Source organism: Manacus vitellinus, unplaced genomic scaffold (assembly GCF_001715985.3).
Source record: "Manacus vitellinus isolate BGI_N305 unplaced genomic scaffold, ASM171598v3 scaffold_3_pilon, whole genome shotgun sequence".
Taxonomy (NCBI): domain Eukaryota; kingdom Metazoa; phylum Chordata; class Aves; order Passeriformes; family Pipridae; genus Manacus; species Manacus vitellinus.
In genome coordinates, this window is record NW_021940535.1 from 6,095,548 (window position 1) to 6,108,819 (window position 13,272).

Sequence of the window (13,272 nt, forward strand, 5' to 3'; positions counted from 1 at the left end):
CTCTGCAGAGATGAAAAGAAAGTTTATGTATTTCTTCAGGGCAATTAGTACATACAGGCTCTCTGCAGTATAATAGCTCCAATCATCCTTAAGTTCATACCCAGTAGCGCACACTGATGCATTTTAATTTTGAAAGCAATAAATAAGCAATTTGCGGCCCACTGGGCTTTCCACTGGTAGTCCAATACTTCTGTGTTGTACCAGGTATGTCCCTTTTCATTTGCTGTGGGAACAAGCTCCTTAATAAGACGTACAAAGGCTTCAGTAATAAGATGTGCGAAAACTCTCCCCAGAAGCTTAATGTTTAACTGATGTGATACTTAAACCCTTCTGTTTATGCCCTTTGTGTTTTTAGTTACAGCATTTGAAGCAAGGCAGTTCTGGCTTATGTGTGACAGAACTAACCACCTTGCCCAAGTGGTGTTTGAGAGAGAAACAACACTTACCTTAGACAGAAACTTGCAGTAGGAAAAGGAAAAAGCAACTACTAGGACGGATGTATTTGGGGAATACTTTGAAATTACTCTGTGACTTAAAGATTAAGCTTTTTGACCGAGGTGGAGGGAGGTGTGGGACAGAGCGCACTCTAGTGACTGTGTTACCACTTGTGACGTTATGTTAATTCAGCTTTTTGTTGCTGTCTTAGGACCTTTGCACAGAACTGCAGAAACATCGAACATTTAAATCTAAATGGGTGCACAAAAATCACTGACAGGTAAGTCAAAGAGGTTTTTTGATTGATTGGAAAATTTGGAAAAAGAAGTAGCTGAAGGTATTTTTAGTGTGTCTGCTGTTTTGCAGCACGTGTTACAGTCTTAGCAGATTCTGTTCCAAGCTGAAACATCTGGATCTAACATCTTGCGTAGCCATCACAAACAGCTCTTTGAAAGGCTTGAGGTAAGAAGTTTTCACTGTTTTGTGTTAAACAAGTGTTCAAAGAGCTGTTCAGCATTTAATAAAGTTTAAAAAATTGGTGCTGAACCCTAATACTGTGAATCAGCACTGACTGTATTATATATCTAGGACTTCTTGGGTGTAGACTATGGTGTTTGTGTGTGGTCTTTTCTCATGACTTTTCTGTGGAGGCCTGGCACAGTCCACTGGCTGTCATTAATTTCTAACAGTGTATTTAATTTGGGTTTCCCACTGTTATGACTATTTGAAGGCTGGATTTAACTTTATGTATTTTTTTAATTCTCCCAGTGAGGGTTGCAGAAATCTGGAACATTTGAATCTTTCCTGGTGTGATCAGATTACGAAGGATGGTATTGAAGCACTGGTGAAAGGGTGTAGTGGACTAAAAGCTCTATTTCTTAGAGGTTGCACACAGGTACATAATTGCTTGGGTGATCCTTTAGGAATAAAATTTTATTTTGGGTTTTTGAAATCTCTATGAATTAAAAAGTACTGTTTTTGTTATATGGTTTTGTTCAATATTGCAAGATGTGTACATTCTTTGGGCTGCTTTGCTGTGCTTTTAATTTCTTGTTTCTTTTCCTATGTTTGATTTAATTACTAAATACAGTTAGAAGATGAAGCACTGAAACACATTCAAAATCACTGTCATGAACTTGTAATCCTGAATTTGCAATCCTGTACAGTAAGTATTTGAAACTTCCAAAGATACATTCCCTAAGAATCAGAAACCAGTTAAATTGGTCAAATAGTACATTTCTGCAGTTTATAGAATTTTGTTTGGAACAGAGGTCTTAAATGAGCTGGGTGCTTCTAAGCTGAGTGTGGACTTGGAGTGTTATTTTTTTCCCCCCCATTACATCTGTAACTGTGGCAAGCTCTAGAGTAAGAATTAACTGCATTCATTCAGTTATCGTGAACTGTGTAACATCTTAGTCTGTTCATAATTCTAAGGCTTCTAATTGAGCAGAAGTCATGTTCTGGGCTACATAATTGAGGGTAAAATGTAATGGCATCATAACTGAAGATGATGCTCAAAGTAGCAGAAGGGCATGCTTTTTCAATATTAATGGAAGAACACATTCATTTGTAATGAAATGACTGGGAATCATTCATGTTCTTTTAATTCTACTTAAAGAACACAAATGAGTTTTGCTCTGGTTTATTTTTGCTTTTTTGTTGTTTCTGATGTGACTTTTAAGGAATGGGAAAGACGTTCTTTTAGATTTTAAATATGTTTAAGTCATTCTTTGCCTGCAAATAAACCTTAGAAAATACTGAAATAAATTAGAATTTCGATGTTTCAGTCATGCAAATTTGAATAATGAATTTAGATTTTTGTTTGTTTGTTTTTGGAAAATTTTCTAGCTTTATTGCTAGAAGGTATCATAAAAATCTACTAAAACTTTCAAATCTGTGTTATGGATTGTTCCCAAATGAATGTGGCATGGGAACATGTTCTGTTAAGATTGGACGAAAATTTTTTGACTTAAGAGATTTCTTTGAAGTGTTGGTCATTGTTCAGTGTTGGGGATTATTAAAAATTACATTAAAAATTGCAGAAATCAAGAACAATATGAATACAAAGCTTGAGCTTCCGTGCACCGATGGGATGTTTAGCAAAAGGGAATTTTTCAGATTTTTTCAGTCTGAATTTAGATGCCCACTGAAGTTGGGTACCTAAAGATAACGGGACTGAAAGGAAGTTCCTTCTTTTGGTCAGAACCACACTTAAATAAAGTCAGTAGGTAATTTCCTCCCCTTTCACTCTTCCTTCTGCTGTCCTCCTTCTCCAGAGTTCTTTTTCTGTTGTGTTTTACCTGAGACTAATGAAGAATGAAAAGGCCTGCCTTTTCTGATTGTTTTTCTGGAAGGCTCTCAAGAGGTCTGATGATAATCAGTTGCTATCTCTCCTGCTTAAAAGGGGCATTGGCATAGAAGTGTGCCAGAATTTTCCCTTGGCCGGGGTGTCTATTGTCATGTAGCTCAAACAAAAAAGCCTCCTGAGTGAAAGTATTTTTCCCTTTGAATTTTTTGAGTTGATAGTCCTACCTACATCAGTAGTAGTCCTACATGTGCTTTAAAGCTTTATTTCACTGGTGATGTGTCCTGTTTGCTATGGCTTTGAAGCACTTTTCCACAAGCAGCCAGACTCCTTATGATCAAAGGTTAGCACAGATTTTTACACAGCAGGTCTCCTTGTGCTTTATATGGTCCACACTGTAGTTCTAGTGGCTGTGTTTTATGGACCTTGTAAAATGCCAGGCCAGCACCAGCAGCTATGGAATGTACTGATATTATCTCTGGAAACTGCACTTTTGAAAGGTACCATCTTTAGAGAAAGATTTTAGAAACTGGGGACTTGCAGGCATTTTTTGAGCGCTTTCCTGAGAATGATTGTAGGCATTGAAACTGCAAGCAATTTCAGAATGGAAAGTTTTCATATATAACTTAAAGGCCTTGTACATCTCCAACAGCAGCATAAAATTTACATAGTCCTTACCTCCAGAATAGTTCCGTTTCCCGGTAATAGTGTCATGACTATCTCTCAAAGGAAGTGAAACCGTTCCAGAAAATAACATGTTTTTGGAGAGGCAAAATCAGAAATACCTGATTGATGTTGAAATTTTATTTAAAAAAAAAAAAAAAAGAAAACTTACTCTCTTAGTGGTAGATGATGCAAATCCTTCTGGATCTACAAAAGGAATACGAGACTTCTAGCTTTCTGTCTATAAAAATTTAATTTGAGAGAACAAGTTGCAAATCTAAACTTCTGATATTAAAAAGTGCTGGGTTGGTGGAGGGAGCATAAGGTAATCTCTCTTTGTGCTGAGCTACTGCTATTTCTCATCCTGTTTTCATCTGTGAAAGCTAATGTTTATGGTAATAGCCTCAGAAATATGCTACAGTTGTATTAGCATACTTATATGAGGGGCTTATAAAAGGAATGTGTATTTTCCATTAAAAATACAGTAGATGTGTTTGTTACTATTGTAAGAGTAATATTAAACCAGGGAATAAAACAACCTGTTTCACCATGAAGGATTAGTCATACAGAAGAGAAATTAAATTCATGGCATTAGGAGTGGGAGGAGGAGAGAAAACTTTTTCCAGAATAGAAGATTTGTAAACAAAATAATATTTGCACACCCCCCAATAGTCTAGTTCCTGTTGCTGTTTTGTGTGCACCTGCGATGGGGCTATTTCTTGTAGTCCCTGTTTCAGAGAGAGAACTTTTTTGTTCATATTCCAAATTTAGAGTTACTCTTTTCAGAATATCTATTACAAAACAATTTTGAGAAATGAAAAACCTTGTTTGAGTTAAATCTTTCATCTAAAGGCAACTGCATAGGGTAGAGCAAACCTGTGAAGAATGCAGGTTTGATTGTTTACCTGTAACTCTTGCTTCAAAAATTATCTAAAGGTGAAGGATTTTTGCCCTTGGGCCCTACTGCACCAGTGCAAAATAGGTGGTTACCTCTCCTGCTGTCAAGCTTTAAACTCTCTTTTGCACTGTTCCTGAACTTACACAGTCACTAGAGTGGAAGATCTGGACTCCATAAATGTATAGGAAGCAAACGCAATTAAAAGAAAGAGATGTGAAAAATTATAAAACAAAAGCAAAGTGAAAAAGGAAGACAGCAACAAACAACTCTCGCTCTATGCTTCAGACTACCTTTGAGTAGGACTTGAGGTCTTGGAAAAATATGTAGATAAGTAGGAATTGTGTGTGTTGATTATCTTCGCTATTATTGTACATGGTTTCATGAGGGTATTTTTTGGTTGAATGCCTGGGTTGCCTTGGTTTATGTACAGCATGACAACAGCAGTTCAGTAATGTGTGTTGATTACCAGTAAAAGCTGTGCTGTTATTGCTGTGTAATCTTAGCTGATTACTTGATAAGGGAGTAACTTCAACCTTCTTCTGTGTTGCAGCAAATTTCAGATGAAGGCATTGTAAAAATCTGTAGAGGATGCCATAGACTCCAATCACTCTGTGTTTCAGGCTGTAGCAACCTTACAGATGCTTCTCTCACAGCACTTGGTCTAAACTGTCCAAGGCTGAAGTGAGTATGTCGTGAGCTTGTTGTAAGTATGTCATGTTTTTACTGGCCTCGGCTAAGAAATTCACTTCTGAAGATAATGAGCTGATGTCCACAGACTTGAGTTAGCTCTGTGTTGTTTGCATTACCTTTGCAGTCAAAAAATTAAGTTAGAAGTACCAGCTTAGAATATGAGCTCAAGGGCTGGTCCTCTGTAGATATCATATTAATGTAGTTCACTGTGTACTTGAAAAAACAAGAGTTAATATGACAAATGAAAGATGTTGAACCTAGCAGTTCAATTCTGTGCTTCTAGCTAAATATTTTAGGTACTAATTACAAGCCAGAAGAAAAGAAGATATAAAGCCCATTATTTTTTTTAAAAGGTAAAAATATCTGTAGATGTGTTGTGTCTTGTGATGTTTGTACTCTGATGTGGCTTTATGCAGTCGTTTGTCTTGCAAAAAAAAAGCTTAATCATATCTGAGCATTTTATTTACAGATTTTATACAAATGTATTCTAATATGCTCTGTAATACATCCTGGGTGTTCTTAAACTCTGATATGGAGTGTGCTAATGTCTTTGCAAACGCTGAGGACTGATATTTATGAGATATGTTTTGAGCAGCAGGGGCTTATCAGTTAAAAATAGTATAAACTTTTACTTTGGTGTAATTTGTGCTAACATATTTGTTATGGTGGAGTTCTCAGAAGTGCAGACAGCTTTGACTTTTATAAGGAGGCCATCATGCAACAGCTCTGTGTGTAGAGACATTTAATACTTCTTAGAAGGTCTCATTTTAATGTAAATTAAATCAAAGGGTAAGATTTTTGGATCACACTAAATTGTCATTTATGACAGGAACATGCAGGAGTGGCAACTTGTTATACTTCAATCACAGGCAGAGGAAAAGTGTAGACTGTTGAAATTAGGGGAAGCTGCATTCAAATGCCAATGTGCAGTATGCTGACACACTGTGTTCCTTTAGCTGATAGAGTGAAAAAGAGCTTTTGTTACTGTAGAAAACCTGTCCTTAGAACAATTCCAGAGTGACAGTCCCCTTCATGTAACTTACTTACAAAGCTTTTGTGTGCCAGTGGTAGGGGCTTAGGAGTCTCCTGACACACTAAATTGTGTTCCTTGGAAAGCTGTGCTGTTATTACTGGTCTTTTCCCACTGTTTCTCTTGTTCTCTCAATGCATGACTCCTATTGGAAATAAAAGGAGCTCTAAAGTGGTATTAGCTCTGCAATTCTTTCCAGGGGCAATACAACTGCAGCAGGAATTGTTTTGACTTTGGTAGGTAACCTGTTAGCCCCTGTCTGTGCCACGAGGGGGAAGGCGTCTGCCACTCTTCTCCTGTAATGAGGAACAGTATAAGGAAACAGGATGACCTTTTGCAGTGATTACTGCCAAGGATTAGTGCATATTGGAAGGACAGATGACACAGCTGGTTACATGTAGAGTTTTGGGATTGTGTATGCAAAGTACCTGATAAAAATTATGTTGGAAGTCAAAGGGAAATGTAATGCCACACTTGCTCGTATCTTCTGAATATTTTGTGGTTGAGTATGAAAGAAAACTCTGATGCCTCTGCTGAACATGCTGGCCCTGTTAGAAAGCTTTCAGTATTTTCTGTGCTGTGCTATTCTCACTTCATTTCAGGGTCTTGAACGTCCTACTATGGCTGCTTTCCATGATACTGTGTTCTGCAGCTGTTAGCACTCACAAATGATGTCTCATTGGAAAAAACCCTAAGCTTGACCTTTCAGCTGACCCTTCAGCTGTATTTCTTACTTCACATCAAGATATAGGTGTCTTCTCATCCCTCTCTATATCTGCTCTTTTAGGTGCTTGATACCTTCTCTTCTTTTTTCTTCATTAGCACTTTTTAGTGTTAAAATACTGGGAGATGTTTTGGTGAGGCTTATCAAGAAAAGCACTGGTGAACCATGCATGTCTTTGGGTGGGCCTGTGAAAATTAGGATCATATTCCTTTTAACCCCACCTCTGCTAATTCAACAGGAGTAGGGAGGTGCTGTGTTCAGAGACACTCCAGATGTGCCCAAAAGACATCTGTAGACAATAAATTTAACTGTGAGGTCTGTCTGAACGTTGCTTTGTAGGGGTGGGAAATCTGCTCTTGGATATCCTTTTCTCTCATCAGCTCCTATGATAGGAATGTTGTCACAAATCACTAGGTGGGAAACACATGTCAGCTGTATCAGGAAAAAAGAAGACCTCTGTGTTTTTAAGTACAATCACTAAAACAAAAGCAAAAATTAGAATTTTGCTAATTTTCATGCTGCCCAGTGCCTTCCCACCTGTTTCTTCGTGCTGGAGCCTTATTGATGCAGCGTGTGTATATACAGCTCACTCCCCATTCTGCTCCCCAGACTAGCTGCATACCCAATTTCAGGAAAGCTAGAATTGTTGTCCTCTGCTTTCTTATTCCTCTGTTTCTGTATTTTCAACTGGATGGACAGTAAGTAGCATCCTTGCTATTTTACATGTTGCAGTCGTCATTCTCCCCCACCTCCCTTCAAAGTCAAATGTGTAATAAGATGGGGTTCATAGCAAGTAATTGATGAAAGGAGTTAGAAGGGTAACAAATGTGACCTAAATCGTGGCAGGTTTGTGTGGTGGTGAGTTTTTTTCCTTCCTATTTGGTATCCTAGGTAATTTTCAGAGTAGCTGAGAGTATTTTATGATAGGCTGCTAGCTACCGTTGGTGGAAGGGCACAGAGTTCCCAAATGTGAGTCTGGAAAGAAAGTTCAGAGGTGTTAGAACCATCTATTTGGGAACAGATATCTATCTTGTACCTCTCTGCTGGCTGTTTTTGAGTTTCTGTCATACTTCCTTGTTGAAGACTACAAGTCTGGAAGAGGGTTTTCGAGAACGTATCCCATGGGGCTGCTCAACTCTCCACTTGGCTGCTCTCTTGTTTTTGGCTTGGAGGAGGCTGATCCAGCAAAGTCATAGTCAGAGCCCCGTATCCTGTACTTTGGTGGGGTTGTATTTAGTTCATGCACACAGCGTGGCTTTTCCCTTTGCACTTTGTCTCTAGGGAGCATTCTAATGACCTCCTAAGCCAGTGGAAGGATCTGGAAGCCTCTAAGTGTTACCACAGCAAGAAGTTCTTTTATCCATCTTTCCCTGCCTCCTCCCCACCAGCCCCAGTATAGCAGTAGTGTTTGCTGTGGTGAGTAAGTTGCACTTAGTTTGTGCTGCTCATTAAACGGCGCTGTGGTTTCCCCTTATTCACCTTGATACTTACTCCACCTGCAAAGTAAAGTTTTCATTAAAAAAAAGGAAAAATTAAATAAAGACAACAAAACATTAATGGGATAGAGCCTGTTGTGCATGCTAGTGATGCTGTTTGGGGCAGTTGACTTATTTTTCTTGGTCAGTATTGCTCACCAGTGCCTCTCGGAAGAGTGTTAGGTTTATCTTTCCAAAACAATGTGCTGTTTTCTTTAAGGTTGTGTTGGCACAGTTTGTTGTTTTTACTGTGGGCTTGGAGATTTTAAGCTCCTTGCTTTCTGGTAACTTGCTTCACTGTGCTTCATGCTGAGGCTCTGAGGGAATTTCTAGTAAGCAGTTTTTCAATTTTGGGGCTTCCCAGCAGCCTGTGTTTAGATAACAGGTTTTAGATGCAGGCTTCCTTTGCATTTTCCTTATCTCAGGATTTATCCTTATAAATATATCTTTCCTCAGATAACACATGAGAAAACTTGGGTGTTATGCTCTTACTGAATGAAACAAGAGGTTGAAATGATTGTGTATAATTTTCTTTCCACTAAATATTGAGATTTGAGGATTGAATTTAATCTGTTCTGTGACTATTAGAATCTTCTGATAAACTGGATCAAAAGTCTGCTTTATAGTTGCTAATTGCTGTGAAAAATAGGCATATACATATTTACATTTGCTATTGAGAGCTTTAAGTTCCAGAAGACAGATTTGTATCTCAAATGCATTTGCTTTTCTCTGTGTTAATGTGTTTTTTTTAACATTTAAAACTTTTCCAGGATTTTGGAAGCTGCAAGATGTTCACATCTTACAGATGCTGGGTTTACCCTTCTAGCACGGGTAAGGGTCATTTCAGAAGGTTAGAACTTGCCTCGTTTTCATTGCTGCTGAGCAGCTGTGAATTGATGTACTCCTGCTGGGAAGGAATAGGAGAAGAGGAAAACTGTAGTAGAAAGAACCCAGTAGAAGAGGGGACTGAAAAGTTATTTTATTTCTGGATTGTACTTAGATCTGCAACTTGATTTAATTTGCCATCTATCATTGCATTTTTCACTTTTTTCCTCTGGTTTTTTTTAGTTTGTTTCAATTGAATTTATTATCCTTATTGTAATTCTAAACTTGTGTTACATATTCTCGCCAAATTTCCCCTATAAAGATGTCACATACCCCTGTGATATTTACATCAAAAAAAATCATATAATAGATTATTCTGAGCATACCCTTGAGTTACAGAATATTTACATTGTACATTATAAACTACAAGCACTTTTGCCCTGATTCATGCTGGAAATATGTGAAGTAAGCATATTGGTTTTATAAAATGTTTCAAGTTAGACTTGCTTGCTTGCTGGTTTAGGAAAGCTGAACATAAAAGTAATACTCTGTAAGTGGGATTCGTTTATGCTGCTGATATTTAGTGTGAGTGGAAGGGGGGTTTTTAGCCTCAGTGCTTAAACAGAGTGGTTTTCTAATCATTCAGCACTACAGTCTCAGGCTTTTAGGAGTCACCTCAAGCCTGCTTTTGGGGGCTGCAAGTTAAACCATTTTTTCCTGTTCCTGAAAAAAAACAGGCTGGGAATTGAGCTATTGCACTATGTGGTCTGCTGCAAAATCACAAGGCTGCATCATTTTCTTGAAATTAGTCATGATCAGAGGTTGAAAGCACTTCTGAAAGCTTGCTGGGGATCTCTCATACTGCTGGGAAAATTGCTTGCGTAGATGTGATGTGCAGCTTTCTCCCAGCCTTAAAGTAGAGCCTATTTTAATATTTTCAGCATTCATTGGCTAAACAAATTGGTTTTAAGGCTTCTTTCTAAATGTATAATGATGAAGAGAGATGTTCCCTGGGCTTAAGTGTGTTTCAGATGAGTTTGATGCAGGCTGATATATGCAGAAGTTGGATTGATCTGTATGCAGATAAGTTTGCTTTAGTGCACAGTCTACAAATTCCCTGGGTTTGGAGTGAAGGGGGAGGGGAAGCAGGGGAGGGTAAGTACTGATATGTACTGGTCAAACATTACAGAGTAAGAAGAAGACATTTCACTAAGTAAGAGGAAGGCTGAAATGTTGATGTTTGAGAGAGAGGTGGTGTATTGCTTGCTAATTTATTCATTTATTTATTTATTTAAACAATTTTTTTTCTTTCTTTGGTGGTGATCAAATACTTGAAGGGATTTAGCTCACAATTTCCTCTTGAAAGCTGTGATATCCCATATTACTATCTCTGTGCCTGATTTTATGTCTATGTTTTATTTCATCTTTTGTTTTTCTGTTTGTGTTTTGTTTATTGTAGAATTGCCATGAGCTGGAGAAGATGGACTTGGAAGAGTGTGTTTTGGTGAGATTTAATATGAGAAGGAATATTGAACGGCCAGTGTAAGGATGCAGTACAATAGCACTTTCAGTTAGATGTGCTTTGATTTTTATTAATAGTGCTGTGTTTATGGTAGAAAATAAAAATAGTTATTGGGAAATTCTATAGAGGGACATACTTGGAGAGTAACAGGTGATGAGATGTTTTCCAGAAACAACAGAACTTTCATCTGGTAGACAGAGATATCTTTTTTGAGGGTTGACTCTCCTGCTGTCTGTTGCTTATGGCTATTTGATTTCTTTTATTTCTAGATAACTGACAGCACATTGATACAACTTTCCATACACTGCCCTAAGCTGCAAGCCTTGGTAAGTGGAACTCTTTGTCTGTGACCTTGATACATCCCCCCCCAAACCGCACACACAGGCAGCTCCTGCAGTACAAACCTGGGCTGTCCACTCTGTATCTAGAAAACATTCCTGATGCACAGTGATACTGTGCCAAATATATGCAAGTTTCACAAGTATTCTAAAAGCAGCACATTACTCCTAAAATATTTACATGCATTGTGTGATTTAAAAAATGTTACCGAGTGATAACCAGAAAGCTTATGGTTTTATGGTTAACATCCTTCATATTTGACTACTTACATACTCGATTCAACTTAAAGTACTTAGATCCTTCATAGATACTTTCAAGTGTTCAGTAATGATTTTCTTAGGGAGTATGACACTTCACATCAAATATTGAATAAACAAAACCACCCAGAGAAGATAATGTAATCACTCTGTAATCAGTTTTGCATGCAAGCATTTTTTTCCCAAGGACTCCATTTACATAATAAATTATGGAAGGTTTTTTTGAACTTGACTTTTGAACATAATTGGGGAGGATTGAGATGCCTTCAGTGGGGTTCTCTGCTTACTATATTTCAAAGAACTGTTTTCTAGGGAGTGGTGGCTTAGACCTTTCAGATCATCAAAACCAATTTGAGGTGGCATACATTTCTGCTCTTTAGTCAAGGTACTCCAAAGTTACTAGATTGTCCTTACAGTAGGAGCTCCTGTATTTAGGGCCAGTTGTCCCATAAGTGTAGATTTGTTATGTATTACTTAGATCTATGTGAGAGAACAAGTATCTGTATAATCTGTTCTTAGATGGGATTAAAGGAAGGTTTGCTGCTTTCTTAATTAAATTGTGTTATGATTAGTGTTACTCACTCAGGGTTACTAAGGTAGCAACATGAGGAAAACTGTCTTTTAAAAAGGAACTTGTTCTTTATTTTTTATTGTTGTTGTTCTTTATTTTTGCTTATTAATCATCTGGCCTCTTTTCTGAATCATAATTCTTGATGTTAAACCAAGTGAGTTGTCAGAAGATGTGGACTCATTTGCATGGGACATGTTCTGTTCTGTAAGGGACACGGTTTTGTGTTGTAATCCCAGTTGTAACCAGTTTTTGCAAGAAATCTTTGGTACCAGTTCTGCCAGTGCTTCAACAGAGATACCATAAAACCTCATAGTTTCCAAGGACTTTTTTCTGAACCTACTTCTGTTTGCTGGCCTCTGTGTGTTAGCCCACAGACAGGGAAGTGTGGCCTTGGTAAAATATCATACCTTTTCTAAGGGAACCAGAAAACCTGGTGGTTTTGTTGGTCTGTGTATCCTGTGGGAAGAAAGGATATATAGTCAGATTGTCCATGAACAGCAATGAGAATTGCTGGGAAAGAAAAGACAAGGCTAGCAGGTGATAAATACACTACACAAACTAATCTTGATGCTTCAAATGTGAAATCACCTACTGTTGATGGTCCTATAAACTCTTATGTAGTTGTGCTTTAGCGTGTATTTAAGTGTATTTGCAATAAATATTTTGGAGTTGCAATGATCAACTTTGAATTTGTTTTTTGATGTTTGGAGACTCAGTAGATGGTGGAAACAGGCAAAAGAACTGTTAGACCAATTGTAGCCAACTACTAATCTTTGTCAGTATCAGAGTACTCAAGTGCTTTCCTTATTGTACTTAAAAAGTAATTTCTGGCAAAAGTGTCAAATAATTGTACATTGAAATTATTAGAGAATCTTTGAAATACTTGTGATATTCCTGGACATGAGAAGACAGTTGAATTCTTCATTTAAGTTGATCACACTGTTTCTTACTCTCACAGTATGTCAGGCCTTTTTTGATTTATACACAGCATTCGATATGTATTAACAAAAAAAAAAAGAAAAGAATTTCACCATATATTTTTGTTCTTAAGATTTCAAGCAACTGTTTTTGTAAAATTCCACATCATTAACATTTCCTAGCAGGCTTATGAAGTCAGAAAAATCATGTGGTTTAATATGAAGTTTGTATCATTTGGCATATTTGTTTCACAAAGTTCTACGAACTCGGCCGTACATCCTGTATTGTCCTTTCAGTACCAAATACCGTGTCTCAGGAAAGCTGATTTTTATAAGCTGCTTACTTCCTGGGATGGAATACTCTTAATTAGCCAGTGACTGCTGCCATAGCCAACAGCTCCACAGAACCTCCTGTCCTTCCTTGGAACAGCAGATCTGTTACAAACATTGGTTAACCCTGCAGCTGCTGATTGGTCCCAGGCTGTGAGCCAAACCAAATGCTCAGAGCATGTATATAGAGAAAGTAGGTACAGGAGAGAGAGTGGTTGGTAGTGCTCAGGCTTCCTTGTCCGGCTGAAATAGAGGATAGATGTGTTGTAACGAGGGTCAGGAAAGCTTTCA

At 37.8% G+C, this 13,272-nt stretch overlaps 1 protein-coding gene across 4 annotated transcripts in view; it reads left to right on the forward strand.

Moving 5' to 3' along the window:
- FBXL2 (F-box and leucine rich repeat protein 2) overlaps positions 1 to 13,272 on the forward strand; it is a 56,379-nt gene that overhangs the window by 38,914 nt on the left and 4,193 nt on the right. For 3 of the 4 annotated variants that reach the window (XM_018075262.2, XM_018075260.1, XM_018075261.1), the window contains exons 6-13: positions 647 to 715; positions 802 to 897; positions 1,204 to 1,330; positions 1,526 to 1,600; positions 4,852 to 4,982; positions 8,991 to 9,051; positions 10,505 to 10,549; positions 10,837 to 10,893. In XM_018075262.2, coding sequence (XP_017930751.1) covers positions 647 to 715; positions 802 to 897; positions 1,204 to 1,330; positions 1,526 to 1,600; positions 4,852 to 4,982; positions 8,991 to 9,051; positions 10,505 to 10,549; positions 10,837 to 10,893 — 661 coding nt within the window. Of the gene's footprint in view, positions 1 to 646; positions 716 to 782; positions 898 to 1,203; positions 1,331 to 1,525; positions 1,601 to 4,851; positions 4,983 to 8,990; positions 9,052 to 10,504; positions 10,550 to 10,836; positions 10,894 to 13,272 lie in introns of all 4 variants that reach the window. The other variant, XM_025895447.1, reaches the window with a different exon arrangement.